Source organism: Equus przewalskii, chromosome 11, assembly GCF_037783145.1.
Source record: "Equus przewalskii isolate Varuska chromosome 11, EquPr2, whole genome shotgun sequence".
Taxonomy (NCBI): Eukaryota; Metazoa; Chordata; class Mammalia; order Perissodactyla; family Equidae; genus Equus; species Equus przewalskii.
In genome coordinates, this window is record NC_091841.1 from 19,671,120 (window position 1) to 19,688,815 (window position 17,696).

Sequence of the window (17,696 nt, forward strand, 5' to 3'; positions counted from 1 at the left end):
TTCAACTATGTACTGAGGGGTTTTGGGGAGAAGAAGAAGAAAATAAAAAGATTGGCAACAGATGTTAGCTCAGGTGCCAATCAGTTAAAAAAAAAGCCAGAATTTATTTATTCATTTAGTTTGCAACCAAGAACCCTGAGTGCTGAATAATTGGGTCTCAAGAATCCCTTCCAACGTTGACATTCATTCCAGTGATATAGGCCATAACTTATCCCCTTCCACTGGAGATGTCATCTCTTTGGAGCCATAATCCCTAGTGCAGAGATTTCCCTCAATTCTTGAGGTGTTTACTGAGTGCTCCCCACTACTGGGCACTAGAGAGGAAACAGAAAAAGAACTCTCAAAATGCTTACCATCTCACTTGGAACACAAGACACACAGCAAACAATTCACTTGCTATGAAGAGCAATAACTAACTAAGTCACAAACAGGAAATCACAAGTAGGAAGAGGCACCTGAAGATGAACAAGCAAACAAAATTGCAGAGCTGCCTGTCTTTTCCCTGTTTACCTCACTGAGACTTGGGTGTGAAAACAACTGTCTTGAGGAAAACACTTCAGGGATATTATCCCAAAGGACTTAGCAGAAGCTACATGTCCCATGTGAGCCCAGCACCATGATATCCTTAACTCTGGTGCTGTAAAAAAGAGTCTGGTTCTGAAAAATACATAAGAGCTGCTCCCAGTCTCCCCACTGCTACCCTGTCAACAACAGGTTAAGCTCGGGGGTCCAGATTCCAGTAACTTCCTGACATCTTATCGTCTTTCAGAGGTGAGTCTTTTCAGACTTTAGTGCTGCTCTTAACCAGATAGACAGGTGGCTCAGGGGACTGCTGGTTGGGGGAAAGGTAGGACAGGAAGGTGAGGTTAGAGATTGTCGCTCAAAAATACACACTTCCTCATTCTGTTCGACCTCAAACCAGTCCAGGGCTTAGAGATCACAGAACCCTCTAAGCCTGGTCTGTATCTTGCCCTGAGGTTTAGATATAGATGCTTGCCAGTCCTTTATCTCATTTTAGTTTTTCCTTGGAGTCTCCCTTCTACATATAAGTTTTCCCTTCTCTCCGATTTGTAAGCCAAGCTTCTCAGGGACAAAGAGACCTCAGAGTTACTGCTCAGGTCTCTACTGCCTTTAGTTTTCCAGAATTTCAGAGGTGGAGATTTCTTGTTTTCTGGCCTCATCATGGAAAGAAAAGCTCTTTGGTGACTTGGCGATCTCTAATCTTTGAGAGGCAAGTGATTTTGGAGATGTAGAAGAGAGAGAAAAAAATGAGTGGGAGATGATGTTAGGAGAGTAGAAAGACAGGAACCATACCATCTTGACTCTCAAGCCAATATTCTCCCAAAAGCCTCAAGGAAAACCATACTCAGTCTTATCCCCCTTCCCTCTCTACGGGCAACAGATTGGATGATCCCCATAGCTTTCTGGTCACTTTTAGTTTTAAAAATAATTTTATCTTCATACTAGGGACCCTCTTCCAGGTATTCAAAGCCTAGCCCAATTTAAAACTTCAATTTCACATCCTTCAAAGCATATGTTCTCTCTCCTTAGGTAGCTTGGGGATGTGCAGCAATTAGGAGGAAGAATGAGAGTCGGGGAAAGGTCTTCAAGTCTGTTGTCATGGAATAGTAGCAGATGGTGAGTTATGTATGGCATGTGTGCTCTGTCATGAAACCATTTTGGGTTCTTCAGAGACCCCCTCTCAGGGACTGCCCCAGTAAGCAGTTCCCTGACAAGGACAATGAATTTTCTCCCTCATCTCTTTGTGATCGCTGTTTCATAAGGGAGCCACTCCATGACCTCTTACTACTACAGCCTCCTCCACCCCAGCAGGCTGCTCCTTGGTTGGCATCTCAAAAAGGTGGCTTGAGCCCAATGACCTCCTGTGGCATTCATTTGGCCTATACGAAAGCTCACATATTCATACTATGCCATGGATGAGGGTTGTTTTATCATGCTTTCCCCATACCCTTGCCATAGTGGGCTAATCAGTAAGCCTCCAATATTTAAAGGTAAGAGGCAACACAGGTCTTTAGCTTCTTATGTGTCTCCTAAACTTTCTCCATTCACCTAACATCTAACGGTAAATGAAGTAAAATTCTGGTCTCCCTTTTTGTAAACATTCTCCATGAGCAGTTTTTTTGGAGTCCTCCCCTAACTTGATTGGGAAGGAGCACTCAAACAACAGTGTAGTCCTATAGGCATTCCTAAATCTCTGTTGTTTCTACTTCCCCAAACTCTTCACTTTAATGACTCTTCAAATTTCCATCTTCTTAGATTTAAAGGATGAAAGTGAATGGTGGAAAAAGTCTTAGAACCAGTTTGTTGATTTTTAAGTATTTCCTTCAGGGGTATCTAGCATCTTTAGGATAGGGAGTACACCTCACATATTGTCTTCAATTTGGGGCATTTAACTACATTTGGAGCCAACTGTAAAATACACATTCAGAATCACATTACAGTTTAAGACGTTATTGAGAAGTATCTATCACGTCTCAGCCTTTTCTTTCCAAGGCATTTCCTGAGTCTCTGCACTGCTGACACAGTTCCTCATCAAGTGGTCCTTTGCTGCCGTTCATTATCCTTCAGCCTAGAAGGAGTGCCCACCTCCTTGCAATGGCTGCAACTAAATTTTACCATATTGGGGTTTCTTGTTGGGGTATGAAAACCTGTGTTCCTTTCTTTGGATCAGCAGAAATATGCATCGAAGAAACCAAAGCACCATCTCTGAATTCCTCCTCTTGGGACTGTCCAACCAACCTGAGCAGCAGAACCTCATCTTTGCTCTTTTCCTGGGTATGTACCTGGTCACTGTGGTTGGGAATGGGCTCATCATTCTGACCATTGGCTTGGATTCTTACCTTCACACCCCCATGTATATCTTCCTTGCCAATCTATCCTTTGCTGATATTTCCTCCATTTCCACCTCAGTCCCCAAAATGCTGATGAATATTCAGACCAAGAGTCAGTCCATCTCCTATGAAAGCTGCATCACACAGATGTACTTTTCTATTATGTTTGTTGCCATTGACAATTTCCTCTTGGGGGCCATGGCCTATGACCGTTTTGTGGCTATTTGCCACCCTCTGAACTATATGACCATCATGCAACCCAGGCTCTGCATTTTGCTCACAGTCATCTCATGGGTCCTCAGTAATATTGTCTCCCTGACACACACCCTCCTGCTCCTTCAACTGCTCTTCTGTGACAGCAATACTCTTCCACACTTCTTCTGTGACTTGGCCCTTCTGCTCGAGCTGTCCTGTTCTGACACAATGATAAATGAGCTTGTGTTGTTCCTTGTGGGCTTACCAGTCATCACCTTCCCCTTTGCTGTGATTCTCTTCTCCTACATCTGCATTGTCAGAGCTGTCATGAGAATTTCATCCACAGAGGGAAAGTGGAAAGCCTTCTCCACCTGTGGCTCTCACCTGACCGTTGTATTGCTCTTCTACGGAACTATTGTTGGAGTTTACTTTTTCCCTTCATCCACTCATCGTGATGACAGAGATAAGATTGGTGCAGTACTATTCACCGTAGTGACACCCATGGTGAACCCCTTCATCTATAGCCTGAGGAACAAGGACATGAAAGGTGCCCTGAAAAAGCTCATCAGTAGGAAAAGCTTCCTTCCTTTGATGCCTTGAACATCTGAATTCCTTTTATCTGCATAACCAGTTGGGCGATTCTGCCCAAAGTTTGTTGCATGGTTGTGGTGGTTTAGCTTTTGATGAGCTTTGAGAAATCTGCCTCCTATTCCAACCTCTGAGGAGTTGGGGCTTTTGCAGAAGCTCTGGTCTTGGAAACAAGGACTCTAACCCCCATAGTAAGACACAGCAATCACACATATCTTTACAATCTATGTTACTACAAACTTTGGTGGCAATTGTTTATAACTTAGACAATAGCAAGTGGATGTTGTACCTACAGTGAAGCTTTTGCAGCTTTGAAGATAGCTATTACTAATTCCTTTATTCAATATAGATTTCTCTAGGTCTTTTTTCAAAGTTTGTTTTGCTAAGGTACTATTCAGTGAGATGTTTAATAGTTGTAGAAATGAAGAATATGACATTCAAATAGTTTTGGGGACCTCTGAGTTAAATGAAGCAAAATGTCTTAACTAGACAACACTCAGAGCCTTTAGCATAGCATCACTAATCTCCAGGAGGGTAAGACGGTATGCAGCATTTCTCAAAAATAACATTATTCAATCATAAAGAACCTGACTCATCACAGAGTGGTTCATGAGTCCAATGTTGAGCAAAATACATTTTGGGAAATGTATTTCAATGGAAAACCAAAGAACGTGTATATAGAGGATATCAGTTCTAGTTCTGACTCTGTCCCCAAGTAGCTGTGAGGCTTCAGGCATGCCAGCCCACATTCTTAAGCTTATTTTCTCATCTATAAAGTGAGGCCATTGGCTCCAGTTGTTTCCAACTGAGGGTGTACATCAGAGCTACTTGGAGAAACTTTTTCAAAATTCATGTCCTCAGACACTACAATGCCTCCTCTGCTAGACTAGTTGCAGGGGTCTTGAGTTCAGATTGCTGACTATACTCACAAGATCCCCAAGAATCAAGTTTTAAGAAAGCTTTAGGAAAAGATACAGGTCATCCCCACAACACACACAGTGACGTAAGGTAGAGGTCTCATGATTACCAGGCACACTTTCTGAATATCCAGTCGTCCATACTTGGGATGTGCGTGGTGATGAAACAGAGTTCTCAGTGAGCGTGGACCATCTCAGTTCAGTGAAACTTCAGCTCTAGGATTCCTTAGGCATTGTGCCTTGCTTACTGATAACTCTCTCAGGGGTGTGTGACTGGTACCCATTTTCTGGTGCAGCTGCATCTCAGCAAACACAGGTTACTCATCAGTTACAGATTCCTCCATATCCAATTTTAACAAGTAGATACAAGTTCTTGAGTCATCTCAAAGCCATTTCAGCAGGACTGTCATGAATCTTGGATGCAGTATACATCTATACAATTCTTGAATTAGTTTCAAAGGGGATTCAACCGACGGTCAAACCTCAGACTTCTCTGAGGCTGAGAAAAGGCTGCAAGCTTGGTTTGACTACTTTCCTTACAAATCCCACTCTAGATTGACTAATTCATACTCTAATGAAGGAATCAGGCACTTGAATTCTGAAAATGCCACTCAGGGGACCTTGATGTGCTAAGAGTCACCGAACTACAAGAGCTCTGAGTTCCAGTCTAGTGCTGGCATTTTGTGAATCTAGATGTCTACTGATGGATGGAGATGCCTTTTAGACATCCGCCTTAAAAATACTGACTTCTATTCTTCTCAAAACTGATGAAAATCCAACTTTTTAAAGAGGAAATATACAATCAGCCACTCACCTTTCTCAAATTTTTGTGCTTCATTTGAGTTTTCATTCCACCTGCTTTTATATAGATTACCAAACTAGCCTCTTAACCGTCCTACCCTCCTCAGGTACCTCAAAATCCAGCCTATTCCACCCATACCTCCAACATGAAACATCACAGAGCTCTGCTTTGATCATTCCACACGGAGTAGAAGAGTCCTAGATTTGTAATTGAGAGCCTTGGTGTCTGTTCCAACTCTGCAGCTAACTCCTTGTGTCACCAGCCATGTTACTAACCTCAGTTTCTTTTTCTGTAATATAACAATTGATATAATATGAACAAGGAAGGTTTTATAACAAGATGTCTCATTAAACCCATTTATGTAAAACAGGATATGCAGAAAGAGATTCCTGGTAGGAGAGTCAAGAAATGATCAGTGGTTGTGATAGATTGTATTCTCAAAAATGGACACAATATACTTCATCTCACAAGCTCGTGAAGAATTTTGCCACTTCTCCATTAAGAAATGGAGTCTATGTCCCTCTCCTTGAACCTGGAGAGCTTTGGGGACTGCTTTGACTAATAGTATAGCCCAGAAATGGTGTCACATGATTTCCAAGACTATTTAAGAAAAGCCGGTTCTGCTTCCACCTGGCACTTCTCTCTCAGGAAAGGTACCTCTGGAGTCCTGAATGACCATATAAAAAGTCTCGCTACTCTGAAGATGCCATGCTGGAGGGACCATGTAGAGGCATGACATAGAGTTAGAGAGAGATGCCCAAGGAGCCAAGCTGTTCCAGCCCATAGATTTTGAGTCTCTCCAGCCAGTTAACCAACATGTGAGTGAGTGAATGTTCAGCTGATCTCAGCCTGAGCTCTGACTGCAAGCACATGAGACCCCAAATGAAAACTGCCTCGCTAAGTCCAGTCAACAGCTAGAAGTGTGAGAGGTAACAATAAAATGACTGTTATTGTTTTTTTCAATCCCTGCATTTAGGGGTGGTTTTTTATACAGCAAAAACAGTGGTTTTGTTTCATGGGATAGAGTGATTTATATTATACCCTTTATTGCTTTAACATTTGTATTAACTCTCATTTTAGGGAAAAAAAGAGCTTTTTTATTTAAAGAAAATAAATTGTCTTGCCTATTAAAACATCATGCTTAACACAGTGCTAGAATCTTCTCAACGACATAAACATCAGTTGAGCAGATCTGTAATTTTCTCTCTTTATTCTGGTTTCATCTAGCCCATATTTGATATAATAAAAACCATCGGGTTTGGACCTGGATCATTTGGTTTAAATTGATTGTCAATGGTCCTCTATTACCTCTGACTTGCAGGTTTCACAGGAGGCTGTATCCATTCTATGGTAAAGCTCCATCAACAGTGAGTCACAGAGAAGCTGATTTGCCTAGGAATAGACTTGTAAGCTAGCTGGGAGTTTGCCTAGAAAGTGAATTGGGTTAAGGTTAGGACACAAAAGACAACTGGTTTAGAAAATAGGGGATCACAAACTTTTTTGAAAACCTTGACATGTTTTCACAGAGGAGAGGGATAAGTCAGTACCTAGATGCTTGTTTTTCCCTGAGCCATTCTTCTATTTGTCTTTGCAACAAACATCTATTGTAAACCTTCCATTTACCAGGCTCTGAGTCTGTTCCTGGGACGACAAGGATGAATAATTCACGGTACATGCCCTCAACATACTCACAAACTAAAAAAATAAACTCATATAAAAACAATTTTAAGTGACTTTTTAAAGACTGAATAAGCAAAGACAATAGTTAGGTAATAATTAATGTTATTAGATTTAGAAAGCATAAAGATTTTGTGCAAAGCACAGTCAATGGAATTTTATGCTCTGCTTGTTCTTTTGTGCTAGTCACACCTGAGAAAAGCCAACTGGTGGGTTTTTAATAAATTAACAGAAATCTCTGCCATCCAAGTGTAGGAAACACAAATGTAAGAGAAATACCTAGAAAAATGAACCCTATATGAGGTGTCTTACGTAGTGAAACTCATAGAAACAGAGAGTAGAATCATGGTTGTCAGGGCCTCGGGGCAGTGAGAAATAGGCAGCTGCTATTTAATGGGTATAAAGCTTCAGTTATACAAGATAATAAATTCTAAAGAACTGTATAACATTGTACCTTGGTTAACAATACTGTGTTGTGCAGTTAAAAATTTGTTAACAGGGTATATCTCACGTTAAGTGTTTTTACCATAATTTTAAAAAAAGGGGCTGCCCCGTGGCCGAGTGGTTAAGTTCGCTTGCTCCACTTGGGTGGCCCAGGGTTTCACTGGTTTGGATCCTGGGCACAGACATGGCACCACTCATCAAGCCATGCTGAGGTGGCGTCCCACATGCCACAATTAGAAGGACCCACAACTAAAAATATACCACTATGTGCCAGGCGGCTTTGGGGAGAAAAAGGAAAAATAAAATCTTAAAAAAAATAATAAAATAAAAAGAGGGGAGCACTGCAAGATGCAAGGCATCTATTTTGCTGACATGGATCACAGCTCAGAGGGCAAGATTTTATAGCAAGCAGTTTCTTGGTTTGGTGGCTTTCTGATTCTGGCAGAAGCAGTGAAATGTTGGGACTAGAAATTGTTCCTGAAAGCTTCATCTACTTTTTCAGCCATTACAAAAATTTTGGAAATCACAGAATACATCATAGTAAACACTTTTGACTTAAACAAAAATAAAAGTAGCCAGTCAAATAAAATGGTATTAAATACATTAAAAAAATGAAAGAAAGGAAAGGAAAAGGAAGCAAAAGAAAGGGCTGTCGACCACGTAAAATTCTACAATCAGGAAACAGGCTGATAAAACAACTCAGCTGCAAACATGTGGTACCCTTCATGAAAAAAGAAAGATGACTCTGGGGGCAGAACCATGAGCCTAGAAAGTAGAGCCTTGGACCACAGAGAGTGATACTTTGGGTCTAGAGGGCAGAGCTATGAGCTACGGAGGATTATTTCCAGCCCTTGAAAACTAATGGAGTTTATCTTTTTTTAAATTTCAAAATTGGTTAGAACCAATAGCTCTTTTATTTCTACCATTTCTCTCTTTTTGGATGGGAATATCTGTAACTGTTATCGTATGCCTGTCCCATCATTGTATTTTGGTACCAGATAACTTGTTTTCTAGTTTTGTAGGTTCACAGATGGAGAGAAATTTGTCCCAGCATGGTTCATACCCAGAGTCTCATCTAGACCTTGATTTAGGTGATGAGATTTGGTACTTTTGAGCTAATATATTTAGATGAGATTCTGGAATTGAGTTGAGGCTGTGATGGGTTGAGGTTTTGGGGGATGTTGGGGTAAGATGAATATATTTTGCATTTGGGATGTGTTATTACATAGAATTGTCAAGTGAAAATTCAGAGAGCTTTACTTGGTACGTATATTTCATTGAGCAAGAAAAAAACTGTTCACAAACAGGGAGACTTCAAACTGAAAATTGTTAGAAGCTCAGAGGCATGTTGTTACAGGATGGCTGATAAAGTGAAAATGAAGAAATTGTTGAACCTTTACAATGATTGGTCATTACAATGGAAGTTTTCAGATGACAGGGGATTGGTTAAAAGTGATTATCTCATACCATTTTAGGAAGATAGCTAATTTCATTTGTGATTATCAGAGGCATTTACAAGGAATTATCCAAGTTAAATTTCACTTACTTTCATGAAATAAGCTAGATTAAGTTTTGCTTACATAGCCTAATTGGTTTGCATACTTAGGGGATTTTCAAGCCTGGTCTCCATTTTATTTTATTTTATTTTAACACTTTGAGGCTCTCACCCCCTTAGGTTCATCATAGTGATATGGCTGAGAATCAAAGACAGAGAGAAAAAATTTTGCATTCATATGGGGAGAAAACACAAGAATACAAGTGATTTCTCATCAGAAAAATGGGAACCAGAAGACAATAGAATGGCATCTTTAAAGAGATGGAAGTAAAAAAGAACATTCCTAGAATTCTATAACCAGCAAGAATGTTCTTAAAATTAAGATAAAAAATGTAAATGACTAATTATGGAATTCCTTCAAAAAAATTGACTGTTTAAAACAAAAATACTACCTATAAGGGAGTTTGTAAGTAGAATGTTACAATAAGAACACAAATATGGAGGTAGAAAATGGAATTGTATGTTTAAAAGTCTCTACATATTTACTGCATTAGTATCATAATAATTCCTGTTAGGCTGTGATAAGAATGCAACTACAAAATATAATACAAAAGATATAGCTAAAAAGCTGATAAAAATGTTCTATAAATTCAAAAAGAGACTGGACAGGAGAACTAAGGAACCAAGAACAGGAGGGATAAATAAAAACACGTGGAAAGATAAGATGTATACACTCTAATCAGATTGGGTTAACAAGAAAAAGTATGAACTATACGTTCTTTGAAAGAGGCTCCCTTTATATATGAGATAATATTGAAATCATAAGGAAGAACAATATATATGATGCAAATTCTAATCATAAACAAGACAATGTGGTTAAATTAAGATCTGGCAAAGTGATTTCTGGGCCAGGTATTACCAGCAATAAAAAAGAACATTGCTTAATGATGAAAGGGTTAATCTGTCAACAAGATATAACAATGCTAAATACGTATACATCTGATAACAGAACTTCAAAATACAAGAAACAAAAATTGTCAGAACTAAAGGGAGAAATTTGCAAATCTGCGATCACAGTTGTGGATTTTTAACCCACTTCTATCAGTAATTGATAATGCAAGTAGACAAAAATACCTAAGGATATAGAAGATTAGAACCACACTATTAGCTACGTTAACCTGATTGCACTCAACATTTACAGGATGCACGTTCTTTTCAAAGCCACATGAGACATCACAACAAAACACATGTTGTGTCATAAAATAAATCTCAATGATAAAAATTATAATCCAAACTCAAAATTCTGGATCTTGTAATTAGTACCAGTTCCTAATTTGGACCATAGTAGACACTGCCATTCAAAAGGAGGAGGAATAGCAGGCACATAGTAATCACTAGTCCATAGCGATTCTCAGTTCAGTCGGGCACATTGCCAGGGCCCTCTACTGGCAGCAAGGAATGTTCTTTTTTTACAGCCCAATTATGCTCTCTCGGACTGGTTTCCTAATCCTTTGCAATTTGCAGATATTGGCTGTGCTCCCTAGGTCTGTTCTGTGAGAAGTTCTTCCATTTATATGAAAATTGGCACATGTTTGCAACTAAGTAGATTTCTTAGCTTGCTTCCCATTTGTATAAAGTTGAGAGCTCAGGAAAAAGAGTTTCCCTAGGGCAGAGGGGCCTCTCACTCAACACAGTCTTCCCTTTTTTTTTGGTTTATGGCATAGTTGTCTCATGATTCAAAGAAGGCAAGCTCCAATGTGAAAGTGCTTATCAAGCCTTTATTTTGCATCATGTTTGCTGATGTCACACTGGAGGATTCAAGATTAGAATCATTGTGGGAGGGTTACACAGAAGGGAATAGATAGCAGAAGGCAAGATTCTTGGGGGGAGACTACTGCTATAAGAAAAGAAAGAAATACAAGTAGTTTTACTTATCAATGACTTGATCTTGTACGTAGAAAATCTAAAAGAATTTGTAAACTACTAGAACTAATAAGTGAATGTATTTAAATCATGGATACTAAGTCAATGTATATATTTGTAGTATTTCTATATACTGATAGAAAACAACTGAAATCTAAAATAAGAAAAGACATTTACAATAGCATTAAAAACCGTAACAACCTAGGCAGGAATTTAATGAAAAAAATATGAAAGATAGCTGTATGGAAAAAATAAAATATTACTAAGAAAAATTAAGGAGATCAATAAATAAAAAAATCTACCAAGTTTATGCATTAAAAGGTTCAATATTGTTAAGATATCAATTATATTCAAATTGATCTCTAAAGAGTCAATGTAATTCCCAATAAGATCTCCTCACTTCTTTTTATAAACTTCAGAAAGAAACAAAAATGACATAGGATTGCAAGATAATCTGATAAATGAAGAAAAATTTTGGAAAGCTTTTGCTCTTGGATTTCAAGACATACTAAAAAGCTACAATAACTAAGACTGTTTGTGCTACATAAGGATAGAAAAATTTATTAGTGGACCAGAGCAGAGGGTCAAGAATTAAACACACACACACACACGCACACATTCAATTGATTTTCCACAAAGGTGCAAAAGCAATTCAACAAGGAAGCAAAAATCTTTTCAATAAATGGCACTGAAATAACTATATATAATATGGAAAATGTAAACATTGACCCTTAGCTCCTATAATATGTAAAAATTAGTTTGTGCTATACCATAGACATAAAAGTGTTAGCTAAAACTATAAAACTTTTAGAAGAAAGCATAGGAAAATATTTTCACAAACTTGAAGAAGGCAAGTATTTCTTAAGTAGGACCCAAAAGTCATTATCATAAAGGAAAATGATGATAAATTAGACTTGTCTTAAAAAATAATTCTGCTCATCAAGAAACATCAATGAGATGTTTAAGTCAAAATTAGGAAGAAAATATTAATGATAAAAATATCTGAGAAAGGAACTATATCCAGAATATATAGTAAACTTAGAAAAGATAAACAACCCAATTAAAATTGGCACAATCTTAAAGTAATATTTCATAAAAGAAGATATCCAGATGGCCAGTAAGCCTATGAAGAGGTACTCATTATCATTTTATCAGGGAAATGCAAATAAATGTTGCTTCTGAAGCTGGAAACAGTGGGTTCAAGTTTCAAATTCCAGCTCCAGCACATATTGCTACGTGACCTGACACCAACTACTTAAACTCTCTGTGACTCAGTTCCATCATTGGAAATAGGATAGTAACAGTCTTACTTCATAGGAGTTTTGAATATCAAGAGAATATATATATTTTTGGCGCAGAGTAAGCACTTAATATTATCCATTATTAATAACTAGTATTTGAAACATAAATTTAAGGCTGCATAATATTCTTTCATACAATGATTGTTTTGCCAATACTTTATTATGGGGAAACTGGATTGTTAACATATTTTTATTTTTACATAAAATGCTATAAGAATCATTCTTTTTCTGATTATTCTCTGTTTGTCCCCAACTCACAGGGTTTTTTTCTGCCCTACCTTGTCCCGAAAGGCTAACTTCTGAGACTGAATCACTCAATTCCCCATGCCATCTTGCTTCCAGTTGGATTTGGCCAACTGAAGACAGGAGGAGAGATGGAATGGTACAAACAGAGAGAGTTTGGGGTACTTATCTTCCTGCTCTCTCCTTGCATGGGCATAGTCTGTCAATAGTTGCTGTTGTTTTTCTTTTCTAAAGCCACAGTTGCTAGCAAGTGTCTTCTCTCTACAAATCTAGCTCTTACTAGACTCTGATAATACTGCGCCCTCTTATGCCTGTGAGGTCAAGGGGTCATAATAGTTTCCTGCTACTGCTAATGTGTAAGTGGATTGCCACCTGTTACTGGTTCCCTTACTCATACTTTTGAATATGATCCCTTTATTATTTTTTTCAGTTAAAATCTATTGAATGAGCTATCTGTTTCCAACTGATACCTGAAATGCAGTCTTATACTTGCCACTTTCTATTATGTTATGCTCATTTGTTGATGTCTTTTCTAGGAGAGAAATTACTGAGTAAAATGGTAGAAACATTTTAAAGGTCTCTGGCACATATAGCTAAATAATATCCAGATGATTCATACAATTTTTTAAGATCAGTTTTAACATCAACTGAGAGAAATCCCAGTTGCGTGTGGATTTGAATGAACTGGAACCAAACCATTGCCTGATAGGTTATACCCTTCCCTAGTTGTTCTGGGAGAGGTAATTCCTGGTAAGAACTCTCCTTAGGGTCCCCTGTATCTCACTGTTCCTCAGGGTGTAGATAAGTGGATTGAGCAGTGGAGTTCCCAATGTGTACACTAGTGAGATGAACTGATCTTGCTTGGGGTATTAGATGGAGTTGAGGCACAGGTACATGAAGGCACAACAGCCATACTGCAGCAGGACCACAGTGGGATGGGAGGAGCAGGTGCAGAAGGCCTGGTGGCGGCCAGCTGCTGAATGGATCTTGAGCACAGCAGCCACAATGAAGGCATAGGAGGTGGCGATGAGGAAGAAAAGCACAGCAATGGCTAGTCCGGCTGCCACCAGCACTGACTGCTCATGGATGTGGCTGTTGGCACAAACAAGATGCATAACTGGTGGCACATCACAAAAGAAGTACTCGATACTCTGAGCCCGGGAGAATGACAGAAAGAAGATGAAGACCACCAGTTCAGGAACAAGCTGATGACTACAAAGGCCACAACCAAATGAACACAAAGAGTTAAAGTCATGATGAGAGGGTACTGCAAAGTGTGGCAAATAGCAACATACCAGTCATAAGCCATGGCAGCCAAGAGGAAGCAATCAGCACTGCCAAGTCTGATGAAGAAAATCATCTGAATGGCACAGCCCAGGAGGGTGATGGTGTTCTCTGACTGGAGGATGTTGGCCAGGATGTGAGGCACCATCACAGCAATGTAGCGTATTCCTACTGCTGAGAGGCTGCCCAGGAAATAGTACATGGGTGTGTGTAGGCGTGCTTCTGTCTGGATGGCCACCACGATGAGGACATTCCCACTGATGATCAACGTATAGACCAGGCTGACTCCAAGGAAGAACAAGACATGCAGCTCTGACTGGGAGGGATAGACCAGGAACACAAATTCCATCAACAGTGAACGATTTTCCCAGGTCATTCAGCTGATAGCTTGTCTCTGCTGAGAGTTACAGAGAATGAAAGACGAATCAGACTGACAATATATCGGTTCAAATTCTGAGCCATGATCTAATCTAATCAGAGCTGGAGTTAGAAATGAGAAGAATTAGGACTAATTCTCTTTTTTCCTCTCCTTTTACCAAGTATCTTCATATAAATATCCACAACTTAATTTCTAACTGCCAAGAGTTGGGCTAAATTATACAAGAATATTTTGAGGAAAGAGGCAGAGGAAGTTTGTGTAATTTAAAACTATTTTCAGCAGAAGTGGAATGAAAATTAAATTCTTCCAGTAAACTCACAAGGAAGTGTCAAGAAATTCTTGAGAGCAAGGATCATTAAGGTGAGAGCAGGAAGCTTTTCATTTGTTCTTTCTTTCATTCATATATTTATTTACATATGATGCCTCCTGAGGTATTGACTCAGGGATATATGGATGTAACACTGAAAAGCTAGTGATAGGATGGAAAATGAAGAAAGAAAACAACACTCATGGGCAAAGAGCTGACATAGGCCTGAGATTAAGTGTCAAGGGTAAGTCTCAGAAGAAGCCCTCATGACTTCTGAGTTTTCTATCCATAACCAGTCAGGAGAAGTGTAGGACTTGTCAGAAACAGAGTTTTATCATAGGGCTCCTCCTAGCTTGTGGTGGTTTGGAAAATATGGGACCATAAGCTGTTGGAGATCTAAGAATCCTTCCTGTGCGTTTGGGGATGAATAGGAAAGAGCAAGCCTGTCTGCATTTATTTCTTTTCTCTTTTGAGGAGCTAAAGTGGGAAAGCCGTCCATCTTCCTTGGAAACCTTCTAATGAACAGATATAACTCCCAAAGGGCATCCATTCAACTTCTTTTCCAAGGCCAACTCATATTCAAGAAGGTGGAAAAGAGGCAACATGTGACCCTGTTTCAACCTGCTCAATTTTAATATTTATTGTGAGCTTTGAAGAAAAATCTTAATCCAGAAGCACGACTTCCAGTAAAAGTCACCCACATAAACCCACCTTGGTATCACAAGCATAGGGGAAAATGTGATTAGAGTTTGTCCTAAATACTAAGAGCACTTAAAGCATGAATGGCTCTGTTGTTTTTTTAACAGGTAACAAGTGGTGTCCATTTTTTTCATTCACTTTTCCTCTTCTGAACTTCAATAATGCTTTGAATTATTTCTAATGTCACTGAGCATAATCACCATTGTATTATAACACGCAGAAGAGGGGCAGTGTACCAGTGTAAAATCAGTTTTGAAATTAAATGATGTGGTTTGACTAATCCCATCTCCGTGATGCTAAACAATACATAATTTTCCTGAATCCCAATTTCTTTATTTGAAAAATGGGGCAATATTACTCTTTGTTCTAAGGGTTGTTGTGAGCATTAAATGAGATAATAATGTAAAGTATCCACCACAATGCCTTCTCCATAGTTATAGCAGCTAACAACAGATAACATCACTATTATTTGTAGGTTCAAGGGTAGCCATTCTCCCTTATTTATGTTTTTTCTCCCTATCTCACCAAGCCTAATGTTGTACAAATTATAGACATTCAATAAATATATATTGTATGGGTAAATATACTGTGAAAAACATAAGTCATTTACACTTTTATTCCACTTTCCCTTTTCACTTTTAAGATTATTTCATAACCAAATCACTTGTTCAAGAGTCCTTATGGAAAATAACTTGACTTCAGCATTTGGGCTGCACTGTGGAAAAAATCCTGTCATCCATGGATATAGCATATAGAAGTCTATAACAGGCATCTGAGGCTAGTCTACCACCTATATTACAATAGAGGGCTCTGGAATCTGTGTGATAATGATGACTTCTGAGAATTTTATTATAGTCTGTCACATTCATATCACCTTAATGGTGCTCTCCAGGATATATATAAAATATTTCTAATACAATTACCTGTAGGTCATGAATTCTTAGTACTGGAAAGGATCTCAAAAGTTATCTGGTTTACTCCTCTATAGAATACTTGAATCTCTAATACTGTATCTTAATATCAGGTCATCTTCAATGCTTGGGAAACCTCATTACTTCCTGACTTGCTTGCTCCGTTGTTGGATGACATGATCCTCTTAAAGTTCTTTCTTATAATGGCTGAAACCTGCCTCTGTGCAACTTCTATACATTCATTCTGTTCTACTCCATGGGGCCATTTCTACGTGAAACACTCTAGAAACTAAAGAGCTCTTATCATGCAGTGCTAAGTTTTCTTCCAAATTTCCCTTTGCTATTCCTCACATGACATGGTTTTGATACGTCTCAAAATTTTAGCTCTGGAAATGTTCTCATTTTAAATAATTAAATGTCTACTACATGGGGCAGATCACTAGAATGATCCACTATACAAAGATCTGGGATCACCTATCTGTTCATTGGCAATCTATTTCTTCCTAATAAAGATCAGATTAATCTCTGAGCTTGTGTTAGATTATTTTGCTATTTTCCTCATACTTAGTCTGACATGTAGCTCCCTAGATGCCAAAACTCTAACCATCTTTTTCATTTTCAAAGAAGCAGAACATTCTCCATCATTCTGTTAATATTGGTCCGTTGCTCTAGTCAATTGAGATTGACATTTTAAAAAGCCTTTAATCTGTGATTCCACATCTTATCTATCCTTTCTGAAGTCACTGACATTTATTTTTTATTAATTAAGTGCCAAGCACCACATACAATGGTGATAAAAATGGCACAGCTGTGCCCAAGTGGTTATACATCCTAATGAGAGACCCAGACATTATTAATTAAAGAATCTGGTGTATATATAAAATTAAAACTGTGATTAAGTGCTGTAAAGAATAATAGTGAGTTATAAGACTGTACAACACGGGGCTCTGGCATAGTTTGTGATTAGGAGACTCTGAAAAGGCTTCCTAGAGGAAATAGTATTTAAGCTCAGATCTGAAAATTGGAAATTAGGAGAAGAGAAGTATGCGAGGTAATGAGATCCATATTCTGGATAGATGAATAGTGTTTTTTATAGTTCCAAGAGAGTGAAACACTGAATCAACATTTCATCAACTTGCTATTCCAGGTTGTTACTAAATATGTTGCATAGGACAGAGGCAGGATTAGAGCATTTTAGCATCATTTCCAGAAATCTGCTCCACCTCAGAGTCTTCAAGTCACGTCCCACATCATATCCTCATCTTCCTTCTTACTTCTCCAGCTAGACTAGCCCTAGCTGGCAAGAATGTAATGAGAAACATTATCCACGTACATTCTGAAAATCCAAGGAGTCAGAGGAGTCCAAAGAGACAGAGTCTCTTTTTCCTCAACTTGTATGTATATTGTATATGTAAGAAAAAGATTTTCCATCCTGGACACTGTTGACATTTTGGGCTGGATAATTCTATTGTGGAGGGTTGTGCTGTACACAGTAGGATATTTTGTGGCATTCTGGATTCTACCCCCTAGGTGACAGTAGCTCCAGCCCGTTACCCACTGGTTGTGATAACCAAGAGTATCTCTAGACATTGCCAAATGTTTCCCTGGGAGGCAAGATTGCCCCAGTTAAGAACCATTGGGCTAGACATATGGAAGATGCTTGAAACTGTTTGTTAAGT

The 17,696-nt window shown here is 38.7% G+C and overlaps 1 protein-coding gene and 1 pseudogene across 1 annotated transcript; one reads left to right on the forward strand and one right to left on the reverse strand.

The window, feature by feature from the left end:
* Window positions 1–2,675: 2,675 nt before the first annotated feature.
* On the forward strand, window positions 2,676–3,647 carry LOC139074594 (olfactory receptor 1S1-like). The gene has a single exon (XM_070566050.1). It carries the CDS (start codon window positions 2,700–2,702, stop codon window positions 3,645–3,647), a length of 948 nt encoding a protein of 315 aa, XP_070422151.1. The 5' UTR covers window positions 2,676–2,699.
* Window positions 3,648–13,159: 9,512 nt separating this feature from the next.
* LOC103540070 (olfactory receptor 10W1-like) lies at window positions 13,160–14,097 on the reverse strand (annotated as a pseudogene).
* Window positions 14,098–17,696: the final 3,599 nt, after the last annotated feature.